Consider the following 15398-nt stretch of genomic DNA (forward strand, 5'->3'; position numbering starts at 1 on the left):
ATCCACTCTTCCCCTCACACTGTCCTCTGTCCCTCCCATCTTTCCCCTCGGCTGGTAATTTAATGCACTTACCTGTTTTACCTTGTTGGCGTTAATTTCCCAGCTCTCGTCTCTCCCTTCCTGTGTTTAATTGAAACGGCATTAAACTAGCGTGGAATGGCTGCCGTTCTGCTTCACTTAGCTTCCCTATAACGTTCTCTCTCGTTGTTCCTCCGTTCACCGTCGTCGTGTTACTGTTGCATTCCTTGCTGTTCCTGTGTTCAACGTCGCCTCTGTGTCGTGTTACTGTGTTGCATTCCTTGCTGTTCCTGTGTTCACCGTCGCCTCTGTGTCGTGTTACTGTGTTGCATTCCTTGCTGTTCCTGTGTTTACCTTTGCCTCTGTGTTGTGTTGTTGTTGTATTCCATACTGTTCCTGTGTTCAGTGTTGCCTGCGTATTACAGTTGTAATACTTGCTGATCCTATTGACAGTGAACGGTTTTTCGAAAGATGAAGGGATAGGACAACTTGGGGACATAACATGACAGTGAACAAGAATCTTGTTAGAAAAGACGTAAAGGAATAATTTTATAGTAGAAGAATGTTGGACGAGCGTGATATGCTGTGAGAGGATGTGGTGATTGTGGACACCATGCAGAGGTGGGTTTTTTTTACGTGGTTTTACGATGGTTTAGAATGTTCAGGACATGGCTCCCCCACGAGTGCAAAACCTCCTCCTCGTACAGTACAGATAAGTAATTACCCGCGCACAAGCTTCCGTGGTGTGGTGGTTAACGCCGCTGACCATGATTCACACACGGGTATGCCTGGGGTCAAATCCCTGGGCGCGGCAGTCGGCCCACGGTCAATCCAGTTGTTCATCCTTTCCTTAGGGCGGATCGTTAAATGGGCACAAAGCTGCGTTAGGGGTTTGTGCTCACAGCATACCCAGCCGTTCATCATCTGTGGAAAAAGTTGATGAATGGGTAGAGGGCGTAAACTAGTGTGTGTGTGTGTGTGTGTGTGTGTGTGTGTGTGTTTGTGTGTGTGTGTTATTTCACTGACACTTTTCCCTCTGTCATTGATGAAACACATGTCATTTTGTTATTCGCTCTGTCTAATTCTGTCCATCCCTCTGTCTAATTATGTACGTCCTTCTGTCTAATTCTGTCCATCCCTCTGTCTAATTCTGTCCGTCCTTCTGTCTAATTCTGTCCATCCCTCTGTCTAATTCTGTCTGTCCCTCTGTATAATTCTGTCCGTCCCTCTGTCCATCCCTCTGTCTAATTCTGTCCGTCCCTCTGTCTAATTCTGTCCGTCCCTCTGTCTCCCGAGACATTACTCAATTGCTTTAAGCGCAGTTCTCTCCGCTAACCCTTTCCCTTATATCCCCTTAATTCCCCTCTTGTGTTTTGGCTCCCCTTTCTTGGCCCTACCACTCGGGCGTTTCCCCCTTTCTCTTTCCCCTTGCTTTCCGTTGCTCCACCACACACACTTCCCCTCACTTAACCGCCTCCACGTACCACCTTCCACCTCCTCCTCCACCACCAGTCTCTCCCCCACACACACCAGTGATACGGGAAGGCTGTAATGATCCACCATGACTGAATATTCATTGTGGGATTCAACCCGGATAATTAACTCTTGATGTTCACGTGTGAACTTTGAACCGATTTGTTGCTTCACTTTTACTCCACTGGGCGATCTTCTTCTTCTTCTTCTTCTTCTTCTCTTTCTTCTTCTTCTTCTTCTTCTTCGTCTTCTTCTTCTTCTTCTTCTTCGTCTTCTTCTTCTTCTTCTTCTTCGTCCTCTTCTTCTTCTTCTTCTTCTTCTTCTTCTTCTTCTTCTTCTTCTTCTTCTTCTTCTTATTCTTCTTCTTCTTCTTCTTAACCTCCTCCTCCTCCTCCTCCTCCTCCTCCTCCTCCTCCTTCTCCTCCTTCTTCTCCCAACGGCTGTGGTCTTGTTTGTGGATGTTTGTTATTTTCTTAGATTTACGTTCGGGAAGAAGCGAAAGTTAGAATTCGTTTCCTTATTATGGTTTTATTTTTGACCTGGGCCGGAGTGCTTGTGCCTCAGTGGCGTCGTAATTCCGTGAACTTGTTTTGACACCACGAGTCTTCGACACGGCAATATGACCCTTGACGGTACGACCAGTGGGAACGACGGTACTACCCTCGAGCACGAACGCACGACACGTGAGCATGACGGTACGGCCCACGAGCACGAACGCACGACACATGAGCACGACTGTGCGACCCTCGAGGACGAACTCACGACACGTGAGCACGAAGGGGCGACCCTCGAACACGACGGAAGGACCCGTGAGCATGAAGGTACATAACGACGACCCTTGAGCACAACGGTACGACTCTTGGGTATGATGACTTGACCTTTAGGGGTTCCCATCAGTCAGTCGTACCATAGGGTCGTACCGTCGTGCTCAGGGTTCGCACCGCCGCGGTCGAGAGGTTAACACACTTGGAATGACTGGCATTCATGGGTCTACAAGGTGAGTGTGTCTACCTGGGAATTTCCTTTTCTAGGGCTTCATGCACGTGAGTCTCTCGTGCCTTTTGCTTGTCCACTAACTGGGAGGAGTGAAAACACACACACACACACACACACACACACACACACACACACACACACACACACATACACACACACACATACACACATACACACTTATATTGCTTCGCTTGTATTTCATTTAAGTTTTGTGTGGAGGTATTTTGTTTTTTATGGGCCTTTGTGTTCGTATATTTTCGTGTGTTTATGTGTGTGTGTGTGTGTGTGTGTGTGTGTGTGTGTGTGTGTGTGTGTGTGTGTAAGTACTTAGAGTAATTACCTATTTTTACTGTGAGGGGGGGAGAGTTCTACACTCATGGGACCCCCATCTATTGAATTTTCTCTAATGTTAAACAACCTTTTTAAACTGTGTTTGCTCTCCAGATTCACTCTCCCTTAACGTAGTACATTCCGTTCATATATTGCTCTTATACTATAAAAGTCCTTTTCTTCACCCTTGGCAACAATTTCTGGATCAATTTGTTTCACAGCATCTTTCGAAGGAAGAAATGTTCATTGTCATCATTATGAAGCTGGTTTGAAATTGTTATCAGGTCACCCCACACTCTCCTGTGATGGCCAACTTTAAGATCTCTCACCTTTTCCTGGTGACATATCTCTCTTATCTCCGTTATCATCTCCTTTGCCCTCCTCTGGACCTTATCTATCAGTTCTCTGTGCTTCTCTTAAGTGAGGTCACCACACTTTAAAAGCAAACGAGTTCTGACCTCCAGGAGGCAAAGCTGTGATAGATCACAGTGAACCAACACATTGACTTCATCTTACCCAAATCTTTGAACTTCATTATACCCAATGACTTCATCTTATCCAAATCTTTGAACTTCATTATACCCAATGACTTCATGTTATCCAAATCTTTGAACTTCATTATACACATTGACTTCATGTTACCCAAATCTTTGAACTCCATGATACCCTTTGACTTCATCTTACCCAAATCTTTGAACTCCATCATACCCATTGACTTCATGTTACCCAAATCTTTGAACTCCATCATACCCTTTGACTTCATGTTATCCAAATCTTTGAACTCCATCATACCCATTGACTTCATGTTACCCAAATCTTTGAACTCCATCATACCCAAATTTTGACTTCCTCTTACCCGAAACCTTGGCTGAGTTTCCGTAGAAAACTGAGCATGAGTTGTGGGGCCAACCTAACGAAACGCTATGTTTGACGTCACATTACAAACAAAAATGTAGGAGAAGGTTTTGTTGTTAGTAATATAACTGCTTCATAAATGGTGGTTAGGTAGTTGTGGTAATTGTGTGTGTGTCTCTCTCTCTCCGCTTAGCTGAATTAGCTGTTCACTTAGCCGCTGCTCGAAGCGAGCTGTGTGGGGCAGTACCAGCTTCAACTTCGTCTTTTTCCCCCCATGTAAATGTTTCAGTCATCTGCCTGTTGTGGAAACCTGGCCAAAAAGCTGTCATTTCCCTTTTACAGTCGGTCGGTTCATTTGATTGGTTTAGCTGATCCACGTTGTTGGTGTGTTTAACGATTTTAAGCCGCTTCGTTTAACTGGTCGTATCATTTAGCCGCATCGTTTAACCTTTTCAGTACGATGGTACGACCCCTTGGACGCTACGAGTGATTGGTGGGTTCGAAGGCCGGGCGTTTGACCTGACTGTTTAGGGTCAAAGTTCAACGTTATTTTTCAGGGTCAAAGTTCTGCGTCATTGTTCAGGATCAAAGTTCAACGTCATTGTTCAGGGTCAAAGTTCAGCGTCATTATTCAGGGTCAAAGTTCAGCGTCATTGTTCAAGGTCAAAGTTCAGCGTCATTGTTCAGGGTCAAAGTTCAACGTCATTATTCAGGGTCAAAGTTCAGCGTCATTGTTCAGGGTCAAAGTTCAACGTCAGTATTCAGGGTCAAAGTTCAACGTTATTTTTCAGGGTCAAAGTTCTGCGTCATTGTTCAGGATCAAAGTTCAACGTCATTGTTCAGGGTCAAAGTTCAGCGTCATTATTCAGGGTCAAAGTTCAGCGTCATTGTTCAGGGTCAAAGTTCAACGTCATTGTTCAAGGTCAAAGTTCAACTTCATGCTCGAGGATCCTAACATCGCACTGAAGAGTAAACTAGCCTCACCAGGTACACTTAACCACCAGTTCTTACTGTTGCAGTTGACAACGACCTTTCTTAGCTTTGTGATGCCAAGCTACATCAGCTAATTTCTCCATCTCATTAGCTTTATCTCTTTTTTTTATTTACCTTTACGTTAGTAGTAGTAGTAGTAGTAGTAGTAGTATTAGCTTTACTAGGCCTTTAAGTTCTTAACCTTAGTTACCTAAACTGGTACTTTAAACTGCCTTGTTTTAGCTTCAGCTGTTACCTTCCCATTTAGCTGCCAGAATTAGCTGCATCATACGTAGAACCGGTGATTATGGAGCCAGAATTGCAGCTATTGCTATTAGGAGAGAATGTCGCCCAATTACCATTAAGGTCGTATAATCATGTAATTATAAGGTTTCATGATGTAATCTATAGTGTTGGGGGCCAATAATTTCATGACAAATGACTCGTATTTACGAAGGGGACATTATCTGATTAAAGATTAAGATAATGGTGGAATGTCCGCAGTTATTATCTCTCTCTCTCTCTCTCTCTCTCTCTCTCTCTCTCTCTCTCTCTCTCGAAACCTTGGTATGAGACAGTGGGATCCGGACCGGAGGTGGGGGTGAGGGGGGGGTGGGTTCCTCTCCTCTCCTTTCGTCAGTCCAGGCAACACACACACACACACACACACACACACCATCAAATCCTGGGGTACGATGTGGGAAGCTGGTGGTTGTGGTGGTGGTGGAGGTGCGCCTCTTACGTAGATAACCTGACCAGACACGTAGCGACGGACCCAGCCACAATCGCTCTCTCGGATTATCGAATCTTAACGAACTTTCAATCCTCCGGGCGAGCGAGGCGAGAGAGAGAGAGAGAGAGAGAGAGAGTGAGAGAGAGAGAGAGAGAGAGTGAGAGAGAGAGAGAGTGGGGAGAGAGAGAGAGAGAGAGAGAGGGGAGAGAGAGAGAGAGAGAGAGAGGGAGAGAGAGAGAGAGAGAGAGAGAGAGAGAGAGAGAGAGAGAGAGAGAGAGAGAGAGAGAGAGAGAGAGAGAGAGAGAGAGAGAGAGAGAGAGAGAGAGAGAGAGAGAGAGAGAGAGAGAGAGAGAGAGAGAGAGAGAGAGAGAGAGAGAGGGAGAGAGAGAGAGGGAGAGAGAGAGAGTGAGAGAGAGAGAGAGAGAGAGAGTGAGAGAGAGAGAGAGTGGGGAGAGAGAGAGAGAGAGAGAGAGAGAGAGGGAGAGAGAGAGAGAGAGAGAGAGAGAGAGAGAGAGAGAGAGAGAGAGAGAGAGAGAGAGAGAGGGAGAGAGAGAGAGAGAGAGTGGTGTGGAAAGATAGTTCAGTTGTTAAGAGACGTAACTCATTTTTTTTTTTTTTTGAACACGAAGTTGTCAACCCTCAAAGCGAGGGAATAACCCACTGGATAAGATGACTTGGTCTTTTGACGTAACCCTGATAGGATCAGGTCGTAGGTCGTGTCCTCCTGAAGGGTCGTAACCGTCAAGTGGTTAAGGTCAAGCCCTTACAAGGGACACTTGACCTGACCAGTGACATGGCAGAACGACAGAAGCACAGACATTGACAGGACAGTAGAGAATGGCAGAGAACAACACCACACGTTACCCAGTGAATGGAAAGCTATGAGCAGAAAGAAGCCATAGACATGAACCAGATAGACTGACTGCCAGTCTGGAAAACACGACTGACACAGTTAACAGGATTGAGAATATGGGAAGGAGGTATAGAGTATCGAGATAAAAGAGACAGAAGAAGGGGGACTGAACCCCGTACAACCAGAATGGGTAGAAGTTGTGACCCTCTTGGAACACAGTGTGATGCGTCCGACCAACACAACTGGTGAGTGTTGCATGTAACACCACCACTACGAGCTGATGCATCGTTCCCTCACAGGAAATACTTGTGTGTTGGCTCAACAACCGTAAAAAATTGTACAACCATCGTTAGGGTGGGGGGATAAACAGTGCTCTTATTTGGTAACTACCCAAGTGATCATCACTTGGCAGGAAGAGCGAGGTGAACAGATGTTACTGTAATCATTTCTTTATGTACCAGCCAACTTGCTGTAACGTGAACGATGCATTACATGCTCTGGGCAGGCTTCGTATATAGACTTACACAAGATTAATCGTGGTTGAATATGAGGCAAGTCACAGATGACCTCAGGCATTTATTACTTAGATACAAGAATAGTGTAGGGTGGGCTAGGTACCATACATATATATATATATATATATATATATAGGAGTAGTAGAGTTATGTACATGGTAGATCACACAGGTGGACTGAAGAACCTATGTGTTCAATATATAAACAGATGTTACAGGTTGAGTCAGTACTCATATATATATATATATATATATATATATATATATATATATATATATATATATATATATATATATATATATATATATATATATATTTTTTTTTTTTTTTTTTTTTTTTTTTATACTTTGTCGCTGTCTCCCGCGTTTGCGAGGTATATATATATACATGGACAGCATTTTGATATGCGAGTCAAGTCATAGGGATGAGCTGAGGGCCTCATGCATTCAGTACATGGACAGGCTGGGTCAACACACACACACACACACACACACTGTACAATTGCCGTTAATATCTATCATATTTGTCAACATTCCAGGAACTCGGTTGGTCGTACACAACTAACAAAGTTACTCCCTTGATTGGTCTGTTAACTGAGGCAAATGCAATATTTGTACCACCTTCCGTAAAACGGACATAAAAGACCACATGGTCGGTAAAAAGCACGACGGTACGACGCTTAGCCACACTGGTACGACCCTTGACCACGGTGGTACGACCCTAGAGTACGATAGTGTTACTCTTGAGCACGACGGTACGACCCTTGACCACGGTGTTACGACCCTTGAGTACGACAGTACTACTCTTGAGCACGACGGTACGAGCCTTGACCACAGTGGTACGACCCTTGAGCACTACCTTACGACCCTTGAGCACGACGGCACGACCCTCAGATGTTAATGGCTTGGTCTTTGACCTGACCCAGTAAGGTGCCCAAGTGTCTTACCATATTGTTCAAGTTGAATTTTAAAGACCCGAACATAACAGTTAAGTTGTTTTAACCTTCGTATGTCAATCTGACTCATAATTTTAAAAAAAATCCCGGGACTTTCAACATTTACCTTCGTAGATACAATAACTTGACTCGTAAAGTACGATGACGAGGAACATACGCGCGGGAAACAAGCGAAGGCTGAATTACAATGCTTTCCAGTGCACCTGACCGGTATGTAGCGTCCTGTGTAATGCATAAAGCAAGATTATGTGAAAGAAACAAGAGTACAACAACTTCGTGATGAGCGGTGGCGCTTGGCGGCGGACAGTTGGGACAATTTGGGCCGAGATAGGGTGCCAGACGAAAGACGTTTTGGGCTGTGATTGTTATCCGGTGAAGTAGGTAACATAAGACCCATCCTGTTATGTTAGACTCAAGTGTTGGGTTGTTCGCGTTGTGCTGTGGGAGGATAGGGTTCTGGGAGATGGGGAGAGAGAGAGAGAGAGAGAGAGAGAGAGAGAGAGAGAGAGAGAGAGAGAGAGAGAGAGAGAGAGAGAGAGAGAGAGTGGTTTAGGGGGACCTTAAGGAGGGGACGTGTTTGTAGCACATATGCAGGCACGTGCGGAGGGCTTGTAGGAGGAGGGGGAGACATATACCTGAGCTTGTAGGATGAGGGGGAGAGGACTTACATGAGGAGGAGGAGGAGCTGGTGAGAGGCGTGGAGTGGCGAGGAGGGTGTAAGGAAGAAGGGGGTATTCGTGTAAAAGGACGGGGGCGGAAAGAGTAGTTGGTAGCTGGTGGGGAGGACCCAAGACCAGTGCGGGGGAGCAGGGTCTGTCTTGGGGTGTAGGGGAGCAGGGTCTGTCCAGGGGTTTTATACCAGGAGAACTTGGAGTGACGAGGGAGGTACCCTGGCAGGGTTTATACTAGGGAGAGGCACCGATGGTAGGTTATACTGGGAAGTTATTCGGGAAGGAGTTCTATTAGAGGAAGGTGCTACACCCAGGCAAGGTATACTGGCAGGGATTATACGAAGGTGAATCACTGGATGTACCAGGGGAATGTACTGGTGTCATGCGAAGTGTGGTTGCAGGGTGTGGCTGGGAGTAATGTGGGAACTGCTGGAATGACTGAGGCTACAGAGCGCAGACGGTAGAGTTATATCATCATCTACATCTGGAAAATCCTAGAAGACGTGGTCCCCCCTAACTTACACTCGTAAATTGCTCCCATACTTGTACAACAGGCGTGGGAGACTTCGTTAAAACACTACCTCAAAAATCAAACGTCGTGATATGAACATCAAGAGAGAGAGAGAGAGAGAACACCTTCATCATCATACAGGGCCAGAGGTTTCTCCAACACCTTGCGTGCAGCCTTCAAGAACACCATGGGATGTACCGTGGAGAAATTTGAGAGGGTTCAGGACAAGTACCTGTTAAGTGTATCAGACCAGCCAGGCTGTGAGGGCTGTGTGGGCCTGCGTACTGCGGCCTCCAACAACTTGGTCGACCAACGACCTAATCTAGTAGTCTGGGTCCATCCGGGGCTGTAGGAGTAGAAGACCACCGAAGGATACTACATCCGCTATCTTGTAGGATGAGGATGGAGCAGTTCTGTAGGATGAGGGGGTGGAGGGGTATCCTGTAGGATGGGTGAAGGAGGGGGTCAGAAACATGGAGGGAGTTGGGTAAGACCCTCCCGACCCTCCCTCCTTCAGACAACAGGATTTGCCCCGACCATTAAATCCACAATTGAATCAACAGAGTTCCCGGCTGACTTATCCCGAAGACTGGTTTTCTCCAGTACCGCCCTCAACGGCGATTGGTCCATCCTGGTACCACTCTTCACGGTGATTGGTCCTTCCTGGTACCACTCTTCACAGTGATTGGTCCTTCCCCCGTACACCATCATACACGGTGATTGGTTCTTGTCAGTACCACTTTACGGTGATTGGGCCTTCCCACTACCACTGTGCACGTGATAGGCCCATACCACCAGCACCAGCACCACTGAGCAATGTGATTGGTCTGGGATCAAGGCCCTGTATAACCCCCCGTGGTTTAGTGAGGTTGCTAAAGCCTACGTCCCTCAGGGTGGCGTACCGTGCAGGCCCTGGATGTGTGATCAGGTACACTACAGATACCTGTCCAGGAAGTGGTGTTCGAATCCCTCCGCTGGATTGATCGTAATGTTTCCGTTGTCGGCAGTGAGGGGAGCGATTTTCCAAACCCGGATGTTTACATTGTTTTCCCCGCTTATACAAGGTACTTCACTGAGGCTTGTCGTTGCGATGGTATTGCTGTACCGTTCACCACGGCTGTTTGGCACATATTCTCTAACTTAAAAGTTTTTCCTCCACTTGAAGGATGATGTCGGGTCACACATATCCTCCAGTTTAGAACGCGTTGTAAAAACTGAAGCCGGTCATTGGTGGTTCAGCTCGCCATTGCTGGTGTTTTGCTTCACGTATCGAAGGTCCGCTTAACTCCCGTCTTACGTTAGTCTTCTGTTTTGAAGATACAATCGTTGCTTTGTTGCCTTGGCTGAAGCTAAAGGTCATCAAGGTATCATATCATCCTAGATCTTTTAAATGCTTCTCATCCGTGACGTAATGATGTTTGCGTGTGGCGCAGTGTACTGTATTTTTCTGTTTCTGGTCGTCCACCGTAATGACGAAGTGTTTGAATTATCTTCATTAAGCCCCGTGCTGTTTCCAGGGGCGCCCCTGCCATCCGTCCTCCGTCCATACTTTGGTCCTGGACTTTTAATATGTTCCTGTAAGGTTTGCTGACTCATTTTCGATAATGATGAAAGTTATTAAGACGACAAAAGTGATCGTTCCTCATCCCAGGTTGGGAAGATGGAGGAGGGAGGTGTGGCATGTGTTTGAAACGTCTTCTGCCGTAACTGCACACCACACACACACTCACTCGCGCGCGCGCGTCTCCCTCCCAATTAGTAAGTCCCAGACGTACCATTTTCCTCATTAATCTTGGATTTCGATAGCATTTGGCGAGATTATTGATGTTATTGACCGTAGCTCAGTCTCGGGATTGCATCAGAGCCACAGAGGCGTTCCTAGATTATACGTATATAACCTGGAACTTGAGTCGCTGACCGTAATCTTTGATGAGACATGGTGGATTATGGTCAAATTTGGAGAAGTTATTTCTTTTCATCGACTCGCTGCTCATGATTAATGAAGGCAGAGTACGCTTCCTCGCTGTACTCATCTCTCGTACGTTCTCAGTTTTAATGTTTGATCGTCTTTTTCGCTAGTTTACGTTAGATATTGATTATACTTAGTGATATTACTTTCTTCGGTTAGATATTAAAGCAGAGGGATGACTTTTGTCGTTCTGACATATATCTTATTCATAATGCAGCTACGGATCTTACTTGTCTAAGTATCAATAAACTCGTAACTGTTGAATTTATTAGTGCAGGGAATATAGATTCCCCGAAGTTGAAAGTTACGAAAAAATTATACTCTTTAGATTGAGTTTCATCGTCGCAAAAACGTGTGTGATGATATCACATGATAAGCTTGAGTTATTACCCTGAACTTCCTTGGAAAGTTCTAAATGCGGGATAAACTTAAGTGCACATTTTGCCTTGAACTTTTGGGTTCTTGATCGTGATGAGTATAATTAACTCCTTGAGCTCGCGATGTAATGACCCCTGGGTGTGATGGTTTAACCTTTAAAGGTCAGGTCGGAGGCAAAGTTAGCGTACCCAAAGGTCTTCTTATCGTGCTTTGCGGTCGTACCGTCGTGCTCACAGGTCGTACCGTCCTTATTCAAGGATTGTGCGGTCGTGCTGAAGGGTCGTACGTACGGTGGTTTGAAAGATCGTACCGTCGTGTTCAACGATTGTAAGGTCATGCCCACGGATCGTACGGTCGATTGAGGATCGTACCGTCGTGTTCAACGATTGTAAGGTCATGTCCACGGGTCGTACGGTCGTTTGAGGATCGTACCGTCGTGTTCAACGATTGTAAGGTCATGTCCACGGGTCGTACGGTCGTTTAGGGATCGTACCGTCGTGCTCTAGGGTGTCGTGGTGCAGGATCGCAACCGCCGTAGTTCAGGATCGTGCCGTCGTATCTGAAGGGATTCGAGACGTAATTGCCTGAATCAGGTGGGAGGAGTTTTGGGAGATTTACGTCCCAGCGGGGAAGAGTTGTAGGAGGGGGTGGGTTTGGGGTTGGGGTTGGGGGGGGGGAGTAGTGTCGCATCAGACCACACTAGACCTCACAGTCGGATCGACCACGGGGAACTAACGTGCGATATTGTGGTGAGCGAAACACTAATGGAGACAATGTTTGAGTCGTAGTTGAGACTTAATGTTTAAGTCATAGTGGAGACTTGATATTAAGTCATAGTGTAGACTTCACATTAAGTCATAGTGGAGACTTAGTGTTAAGTCTTAGTGGAGACTTTATGTTAAGTCATAGTGGAGACTTAATGTTAAGTCATGGAATAGATGAGAGGATGAAGAAGCGTTGGGTGTACGACAGAGTACATGGGTAAGTCAGACAGCAGAAGACCTGATGGTCTGTGACGGAGTCATTCAGCTGATTTTGGTCGTTAACAGCATACGTAGGATGGCCATTAGGGAAAGTCTGATAGTCTAAGACTTCATGGTGTATGAGGGAGGTTATCTGCTCGAGTTAGAAACGAACAAAGCGGGTCTAGTGATCAGCGGGAGGACAGAATGACTAACCGCTTTGACCATCTGACAAACCGAACAATTTAAATTCACTTTATTGCTGTTGCTATTGTAAGAGAGAGAGAGAGAGAGAGAGAGAGAGAGAGAGAGAGAGAGAGAGAGAGAGAGAGAGAGAGAGAGAGATCTGGGACGAAGTCTGGGGTCAGCGGGGTAGAACTAGCGAATGGACACCATATGATAATAGCCACAGTAACAGGAACCAGGCAAGAGAGATGAACGGGAGAAGTAAATATTATAAATAGAAAAAAAAACTACAAGCATCACCCCACAACAAGAGAGACCGGATAACGAACACAAGACAGAGAAAAGAGCAGCGGTATTGACGGGAGGAGAGAAAAGTAAGGATAAAGCGAGAGAAAACTTTTTCCGTGGTGCTGCGGGAGAGATGGACTGCTCTATCTCATTAAGACACTGCCGACAGATCAAGGACTGACACTTGAGAAAAATCTTAATCAACCATTGATTAGATTCTCTTGGTTCATGACCAACATTCTTTACCACACGGGAAATAATGGACTCTGGAGGACTGGCTTTTGTTACCGTTGGGGGACACACCTTTGTGTCTGTCTGTTTATCAGTCTGTGTGTGTGTGTGTGTGTTTATTAGTCTGTATGTCCGCTATAATAAGGAATAAACACACTCTACGGGTGCCTGAATTTCGTACGTCAATCCTCCTGATTTGCTCTCCTGAAACCACCTGTACAGATTAGGAATGTAGGATACTATTGCTGTCCTTCATGAGGTAACTTCGTAAGGACTGTTGGGTCTTATGTCATCAGGCTTTCCCCATGTCCTCCCTGGTGTTTATACATAAAATTTCAGTTGTTTACATAGTGTAGGTGAACCAGTGTTGTTTAGTGAGGCATTTGGACATTTATTGTTACAATTGACACGTGTCTTTGTTGCATTATAACGACTGGTAACGACTTGTTATTTACTGGTATGTGAAATTTTTGGGTTATTGTTATATACTATTTTTGAGTGTTTTGTTTTGCTTCACGGTAGGAAAATGAGTCTATCCTCTATCCACAGGTGGGTTGGCAGGGGATATGAGAGCGAGGGAAACCCACTGGATGTCAGGTAAGATGATAGAAGGATTTAGTTACTGGTTTATTTTATATTGTCCTCTGCTCCCCACACGTGACGCACGCCTCGAATGTTATGCTTAGACTTGGTCATGTCTGGAGTGACGAGAGGTTGGTGGTTGGCTGTGCAGACTTTTACGTGGATGTGGATGGTGTATACATCGTGATGATCCAGGTTCCTTCCAGCATTCCTTGTGTGTGTAGTCTTCAATCCAGACTCCTTCCAGCACTCCATGTCTATGTAATCTGCGATCCAGACTCCTTCCAGCACTCCTTGTGTGTGTAGTCTTCGATCCAGAGTCCTTCCAGTCCCTCGTTCTTGTATATTCCCTGATGATCAGGATTCCTTCCAGACCTTCATGTTTCTCTTCTGTAATTTTACGTCATCCATCATTTTTCAGGCGCCTCTTTTTATTTTTTTTGGCCCCTGGCTAAGTTCCTGCTTTTCCTCCCTCAAGCATGTAGTCGTGTCCCGAGCCATACATCTGACGTCCTCCCGCCGACCCACTCACACACTCCTCACTGACGTCACCTATTGTTCTAAGACTTGTGTTTACCTCTCCATGTCGCTCTCTCCCAACACTCACCCACTCCTCACCCTGAGAGGCTCTGTACCCGATGTCCTTCCTACAACTCTGTAAAACTCGTTCTTGAAGTTCACAATCCCATTTTTTTTATATATATTTTCAAGTATTTTAAGATACACAGCAAGCTAGGAAATATTTAAAGCTTGAACTTTGGATCAGTACACCGCGGAAGTAAACAGTAGCGATATCAGGAGGGGGACCAGAAATGGTTCCGAGGTGCGTGTAACAACAGACAGCGGACATGTTATGTATGGTCCAGAGAATGGAGACTCTCGAGAATTCACGAGATAGATTATGTTACGGTCTTGGCTGGTGAGGTCGGCTGAAGGGTCCAGGCTGGTCCTAGCACCAGGACCTTGAGGCAAGATCAGAGGAAATGAAGCAGGAGCAGCAGCAGCAGCAGTAGCAGTAGGGTGCTTGGTCACAGACACACGGGGTCTTTGGAGTCCACCGGAGGTCATAGGTCACAAGGTCAGCAGTAGGTTAACAAGGTTAGCGGGAGGTGAGGTACCAGGAGACGAGGTTAGCACAAGGCAAGGCGTCTGGTGACTAGGATAAGATCAGCTGACCAGGTAAAGCAAAGGGTAAGGCCTCAGGAGACCAGGTAAAGCATAAAGTAAGGTATCAGTTGACCAGGTAAATAAAGGATGGGGTGGAAAAGCATCAGGTAATGATGACCAGGTATCAGGCAGGGAAAGCAGTAGGACATGTCATAATAAATAGCCTTGGGATCTCTTCCTTGCCCCATCACATCTCCTCTCTCTCTCTCTCTCTCTCTCTCTCTCTCTCTCTCTCTCTCTCTCTCTCTCTCTCTCTCTCTCTCTCTCTCTCTCTCTCTCTCTCTCTCTCTCTCTTACTTTACTCTCCCTTCTCAGGAATTCCACGTCCTCTTACCTGCCTCAAATGCTCCCTTACCTCTCCCTCCCTCTTTCCTCTCCCATGCCATTCTCTCTCCCTTCTGTCTCGTCTTCCTCCCGTTTTCTTTCCCTCCCTCCCCAGTTCCGTTCCAGCCTCTTCCTTCGCTCATTCTTCTCTTTCGTCTTTTTCCATATCTTCTCCACGTCCCCCTCTCTCCTTTCCTTACCGCTTTAAACTTTATTTTTTCCTTCTTTTTTTACTTACCTGCTCCTCGTTTTCGTCGTAGAATTCTTCGCTCATTACGTTTTCTTCTTGTCGTATATCTCCATAATTTTTTCTCTTCAACTTTTCACCATTTTTCCCCGGGATCCGTTTATTACTTTTGAGTTTTTTTTTTTCTTTCATGATTTTGATCTTTGTATGCGTCTTGGGATGACGCTGGCTCTCCAGGTCAG

At 45.8% G+C, this 15398-nt stretch overlaps 1 protein-coding gene across 3 annotated transcripts in view; it reads left to right on the plus strand.

Annotated features, from left to right (window-relative positions):
- Window positions 1-15398, plus strand: part of LOC139757243 (pikachurin-like) — a 474495-nt gene that overhangs the window by 106077 nt on the left and 353020 nt on the right. The window contains exon 2 of one of the 3 annotated variants that reach the window (XM_071677506.1): window positions 13446-13493. The exons of the other annotated variants lie outside the window; for them this stretch is intronic. Coding sequence (XP_071533607.1) covers window positions 13446-13493 — 48 coding nt within the window. The remainder of the gene's footprint in view (window positions 1-13445; window positions 13494-15398) is intronic. 3 annotated transcript variants of the gene reach the window in all.

Source organism: Panulirus ornatus, chromosome 25, assembly GCF_036320965.1.
Source record: "Panulirus ornatus isolate Po-2019 chromosome 25, ASM3632096v1, whole genome shotgun sequence".
Lineage (NCBI taxonomy): Eukaryota > Metazoa > Arthropoda > Malacostraca > Decapoda > Palinuridae > Panulirus > Panulirus ornatus.